This window comes from Lepisosteus platostomus, chromosome 11, assembly GCF_059453375.1.
Source record: "Lepisosteus platostomus isolate fLepPlt1 chromosome 11, fLepPlt1.hap1, whole genome shotgun sequence".
In the NCBI taxonomy this organism is placed as follows: domain Eukaryota; kingdom Metazoa; phylum Chordata; class Actinopteri; order Semionotiformes; family Lepisosteidae; genus Lepisosteus; species Lepisosteus platostomus.
Genome location: NC_142621.1, coordinates 44,598,073 through 44,604,401, shown reverse-complemented (window position 1 = coordinate 44,604,401; position 6,329 = coordinate 44,598,073). Strand labels below are relative to the sequence as shown.

The 6,329-nt window shown below is 41.6% G+C and overlaps 1 protein-coding gene across 1 annotated transcript; it reads left to right on the top strand.

The window, feature by feature from the left end:
• The first annotated feature begins 1,199 nt into the window (after positions 1-1,199).
• On the top strand, positions 1,200-6,139 carry LOC148652787 (proton channel OTOP3-like). Its single transcript, XM_088599952.1, has 7 exons — positions 1,200-1,676; positions 2,300-2,436; positions 2,801-2,859; positions 3,347-3,501; positions 4,047-4,741; positions 5,118-5,300; positions 5,738-6,139. The coding sequence occupies exons 1-7, from the start codon at positions 1,334-1,336 to the stop codon at positions 5,906-5,908; spliced, it is 1,743 nt and encodes a 580-aa protein (XP_088456078.1). The 5' UTR covers positions 1,200-1,333; the 3' UTR covers positions 5,909-6,139.
• The last annotated feature ends 190 nt before the right edge of the window (positions 6,140-6,329 follow it).

Sequence of the window (6,329 nt, the reverse complement as noted above, 5' to 3'; positions counted from 1 at the left end):
TAACTACAGTGTTACCTCCTACACTACCTTTCTGTTCTATGTAAACTGAGTAAAAAAATACAAAGAAAGGAATTGTTAAATATACATCATGCCATTTCCTGATACTGTGACTGTTTGCCTTCCTTGTTAATTATTACAGTAAATCCCAGTAAACAGAATCCCAGTAAATCCCAGTTAATAGAAGGAAATTACTGGTTTAATGTAAAATAAGAAGTAGAGTAAAAACTATACCACTCCTATTGTTTCATGTACATATGGACTTAAGTTCAGAGGATTACATTTTAGTGTTAGTTTATGTTGAAAAATATTTGAGAATTGAGAAGGCACTTAGAGAAACTATGACTAATAAGTCTGGTTGACTAAACTTTTATGTAGCTTTAACAAGAAAAAAAAATTGGAACAATGATCACTCAGCTCAATAAGATAATTGGATATCAGCACTTGGCTCTGAGACAGTTATCCTTACCTGTTGAAGTTGCTTTTCAGATGCTTTGAAGTGGTAATCTAACAGCCTAACAACAATTACCATAATTCCATACGTGCACACAGTCCAATCAGACAGTAGCAACGGTTTAAATCGGGTTGGATCTGGACAGGCCTGGTGCTTACTGGGATAGGGGGGAGGGGGGAGGAGAAGGTGGACCTCTACTTGTTGGGGAGAATTAATGCGAGGATGTCCTGACTTAAACCTTTTGTAGAACAAAACCAGATAGATTTCAACACTGCAGCACATGAAAACTGAGCTCATATAAGAGTTCTGTCAGTGAGTGACTACACCTTAATTATCTCATTTATCTCCCACTTCTATACAGGCAGCTTAAGATCCAAGGTTAGATGCTTCTTTTATTTTAATTCAGTGCTATAAGACCATGAATTTTAAGAAAAACTGGAATATTCAAAAAGAGTAACACATTGGATTTATGCACATACTGTATAAATGAGTACTCAGTATACAGAACACCAACGGTCATATTTGACTTTCTGAAATAGCAATACGAAATTAAAACATATACAGTACTGTGTTACTAATCTGCAGACATTGCCGGGCATTTTTAAATAGTTGCCAGACGCCGGCTCCAGTTTTCCACCTCGTGCTAAAGGTTTTTGTAGTTCTTGGGGTAAATAAACAAGGTCACACCCACTGCAGCAGGGTGTTTGAGCACCAGCTTGAGATATCTCCCGAGAACGACTATAAAAAAGAACAAATGCCTGGTGACGTTGATCCTCCCAACCCGAGACTTATCACACCCTTCACAGAAACTCTAAAGGTTGACAAGCCCTCCTGTCTGAGTGCCTGGAAGTGAGGCAGGAGCGTTTGGAGGGTGAGAGGAGAATGTCTGGGGCGCAGAGGTGGACCGAGGAGCCTGACAGTCCTGGCCTGGGGCTCACTTTGGGACAGGCAGGAGAGGAGATGGACCCTGTGCTGATATGGGCACCCAGTGGGAGGAGGCTGGTCTCCGGGCTGCTGGCTTTAAACCTGGTGCTCCTGGGGGCTGCTCTGCTGACGGCAGAGGTCTTTAACCCAGAAGGTTTGAAGCACCAGGAGCCCAGGTTGTTCATTCTTGTACTAATGGCTCTCAGTCTGGCATGGATGCTGTGGTACCTGCTTTGGGCCAGGAGACAGCCTGGGATTTCTCCCCACAGAGATCACCACGCTGGAGGGATCTGTGTGACAGGTACTGTAACGGCCCTCTCCTGATGCTCCTTTCTGACACTTTTTCACCTGAGAAAACTAGTGTGCTGTTGAAGCTGATGAAATTTCACATTGAACAGGGAATTCAAGGTGAAGACACTACACTGAAGCATAAGGAAGATCTAGAATAAACTTAGAAAAAGTAAAGTTAGAATACAATTCCATTTAAAAGAATGTAAAGTAAGCAGTTTGTAGTTTCTGAGTTTGGATCTTTGCTCAAACAATTTTGGGGATAATTTCTCCATGAGATAGATTTGATAGACAGATAATGGCTCAATTATGTGAGACAACAGATTTCTACTGAAAAAGCTTTAGGGTTTTATTGATTTGGAATATTTATTTCTGCAGCCAGAAAACTATTCCTAACTTAAAATATCTCAATAGCATTTTAGTTTTATTGCTTCAATAAATTATTAAGAAATTATTAACTGAAATGCTCCACCTTGCACAAAGTCCTTTATGAAGATAAAGGTTCTATTTACTCTAAAAAAAAGAAAATCTGTTACTTATAAGCTCCTTAGATATCTCCTGTTCAGAAGCTTGTGTTAGAGAATGGATTGAAAGGCTTAACTTGTCCTCATCATGAGCTCCTCTGTTGTATGGCAGTGGTCCTCATGGTGTTCTCCGCCTGCAGTCTCCTGCTCCACATGTTCAAGATGGGTTATTACATCATTATGGCAGAGTGCAAGCCTGCAGCTAAGGCTCTACTACCTTTCTTTGAGGCCCCTTTCCTTGGACTGCAGGTACAGCACACTCTCACAGCTGTGAAGCTCTGTATAGGTATAGGTATATCACAATGCTTGCAGTGCCTGGTATACCTAAATGAAACCAATGCATCCTTTTCAGTATTTCCACCACAACATTTGCAATAATGCAATTGTATTGAAGTGTCTGTATGCTTCTGGTTGTCAGAAATGATCAAAAATCCATGTGACTGTATGGGCAGGACTATAGTATACTGTATATATTTCTTCAGTAAATGTTTGTTTCTGCTTCTCTCTATTTATTTATGCAGTATATTCTCAATATCATTAAGCCTATAAGGTAAACTATATTGAACCGCAAGGAAAATGGCTGAAGATCTTTTATATTTCTGTTTGGGTCTAGACATACTTACTGTGGGGTCACTCCAGGGACTGCATCCATAAGCACAAGATCCTCACCAGGTGACTCTATTGACCTCTCCACAAGAAGTCAATTAGATTTCAAGTCATAACCCTTTCCCCATGTGTTTTAACACAGTTCAGCCTTTGCTTTTTCTTTTCATTTATACTTGCTCTATCTAAATTGTTTTGCTTAAAATTGTTGATAGACTGGGAGCGCAACATGTCGCACTTTTTTTTTTGTTGCTTTTGAGTCTATCACAAGGACTGTAGCGATACATTCTTTTAGAACTAAGAAGACCAGAGCAAGTTTTTCTTTACTAGAATTAAACCTTTAAAAAGTAGATGGGAAAGTTCAGAATGAATTTAGTAGTGGCTCTTTTCTATTTTTATTGATCAGAATTCATACTCTTCATTAAAACAAATTTAGAGAAAAACAAAGAATCTTTTTTGAAAGGTTTACCAGTGAAATTGACTGTCCTGTTTGCTCCTGGTGAAGCCTGTGACAGGAAGTGTGAAGATATCTGTGGAATTGTGGTTTGTTGCAAAGGTCTGGGTTAGTGCTGACTCTCACTACTGACCTCCTGCTGTGGCTGAGTGCAGTGACTGAGGACACTGTACACCTAGAGATTGAACTGGAGAAGGAGGAGAGAGCTGTCTTCCCACATGCATCCCTACCAGGCAGCTTTGATGACTCCAATATAGGTACTGTTTCCAATGAGTCTTCATAGTTCTGTTATAACCTGCATAGAATCTCTGAACCCATTGTGTTATCCACCATCCACCAAAATATGCCTTTATTTCTTATGCATTAGCCTCCCTCATGTCACACTACAAGCATATTACAAGCTAACCTGCCATCCAATAACTGAATCAAGCTCTTCCATAAATAATCACACAACAAGCACTAGTACACCCCTTTCCTTTGCTCAACCATACTGGAAGTTCTGCTTGATTGTATGATCCTGATAATATAATTGCATCAGGTGTTTTAATGTACTGTAGGCATACTGTAAGTGCAATGGAATCCCATTTTAAAACTGGTTATCACAGGCACATCTACAGTACTATATCTGTGATACATTAAGTGAAATGAATTTAGGAAGAACTTACCTATTCCATCTGCGAGCTACTACTTATTCTGAGATATTTAGAACTATTGTGCAGTGCTATACTGAGGTCTTGGAATAATTCTTAACAACTGTATTTTGTTTCATAGCGTGTTGTGAAAGATTTTGGTTTAATTTCAGGAATGGGCAATGTCTCCCAGTGTCACTGTGGAGCACACGCAGGGTGCCGCATTTTTCGAAAGGGCTACGAGGTGCTCTACCCCTTCAACATCGAGTACTACCTGATGGCTGCCTGCCTGTTGTACATCATGTGGAAGAACGTGGGCAGACACATGGAGCCCCACTCTCACCCGGAGCATGCCCAGAAGGTGACGCTCCGAGTGGTGTACCACGGAGGAGTACTGTTTGGGCCTTTAGTGGGGGCTGTGGTCTTGCTGGTGGGAATTGCAATCTTCATCATGTACCAGGTGTGGGTGAGCTCAGCACATGGGCGCTTCACCGCCTTCGTGCTCTTTTATTCCTACCACCTGGCCGTCATCCCTGTGATGTCCTTCTGCTCCCTTGCCGGTGTGATCATTCACAAGATAGAGGCGAGAGCACAGGACATGGGCCACAATCCCACCCGCAGTCTGGATGTGATCCTCTTACTGGGGACAGCGCTGGGTCAGCTGTCCATCTGCTACTTCTCCGTGGTGGCGGCCTGGGGTATGGGCCCCAGTGGAATCCTGGGAGGTCTAGACCTGTCCTACTCCTTGCTCAGCCTGTTAGAGCTGATCCTGCAGAACATCTTCATCATCGAAGGGCTCCATCGGCACCCCGACATCACTCAGAGACAATCCCGGCGGAAAATTAGGGAGTTTAACTCATTTTTTAAGGTACCTTGCACTCCTCTTTTAAAAAAAACATCTAATTGGTTGTCAGATTCCACATAAATTGAGTCACTCTGTTACTATTAATTGCAACATTGATAACACCTCCTAAATTCATTTAGAATACCATTTAACAATCTAATAACCACAGAATGGGCAACTCTGTTTCTCTAGGTTTCTCGAATCAACAAAAGCCGATTCTGCCCAATCAAGGATTAATGCAGATTTTCTTGGATGTAACCCTTGCCAAGACTGTGAGACCAAACTTTTTTCCAGCCTGTCCGCTGAAAATAATTAAGAAAAATCGAGTTTGCTAGTTGCTTGAAGTTGGCAAAAATGCCTTTCCTGAAAGTCTGAAATGTTCCATCTTTATGTCGTGTAGAAGGGAATTAAATCAAAAGACACTACCAAAGAAGTTACAGACCCGCCTGTACCACTGGTGGAAAAAAGTGAAGTGAGGACAGCAACAGTAGCCCCGGTCGAGAAAGAGCCTCACAGCAGGAATCACTGGAGCAGGAGAGTGCTGCAGGAGATCTGTGCATTCCTCATACTGGCCAATATCATGGTGGGTGCTTCATGAGGGGTGATCTTACTGTGAAAAGGATTCTTATCAACGTTAGTATGAAGTAACATGGCATTCAACAATGCCTCTATAATTGGTTATTGTTCTTGCTTTACGGTTTTAACACCACATTCTTTTCGTTCAAAGTTTTTTTTTCTCATGACCTCACCTACAAAGGAGTGGCAGATTAAACAGTCTCTTCTATACAGTGGTGTTACTGTGATGATAAAATGAAGAAATATCTGCTATTACTAACTTCTAAGGCATTTTTGGGTCCTCTGGTATATAAACATGGAAGATATTATAGCTAGCATATCACACGAGAAGCCAAAGGATCTTGCCTTTTCTGTAGCACATATCATGATTTCACCAGCATGAGAATCGCGTCTCGGGCAGAGAGCCGTTGAACCCTTGCCTCAACATCTGTACTTCTCTTGCAGCTGTGGGTGATTCCTGCCTTCGGAGCACACCCCCAGTTTGAGAACGGCCTGGGGAAGCAGTTCTTCGGGTTCTCGGCCTGGTTCGTGATTGTGAACCTGGGGCAGCCTCTGGGGGTCTTCTACAGGATGCACTCTGTGGGGGCTCTGCTGGAGGTCCTTGTCACTGCCTAGGCCACAAGGTGGACTGAGCAAGTCTCTCTTCAAGATGGCTGCCCAGGGGATTTGCAGAGTTAAGGACTATCTATCTGAACAATAGTCGGTGTTTCCACTAGGTTGTTTTTTCAGCTGAAAGTAACCCCTTCAGGTACACTATTTCACTTCATTTGATTTTATCTGTAGCAGCCAGGGCAGAATTACCCATTCAAGTGTCAAAGCTATCAATAAACATGGTCTGAAAAATAATTTGTGTATAGTCTTGTAGTCCAATTTATTATGTTTGTGCTCGCTTTTAGTAGAATTAAAAGCAGTAAGTTTGGAAAAAAAACACTAAAAGTTTGAGTCACAAACCTAAGTACTGTAGATAAATATTTTTGAAAAAAATATGTTACTGATGACATAAGAGAGTGTGAAACATTATTTGTTGTGAATTTGA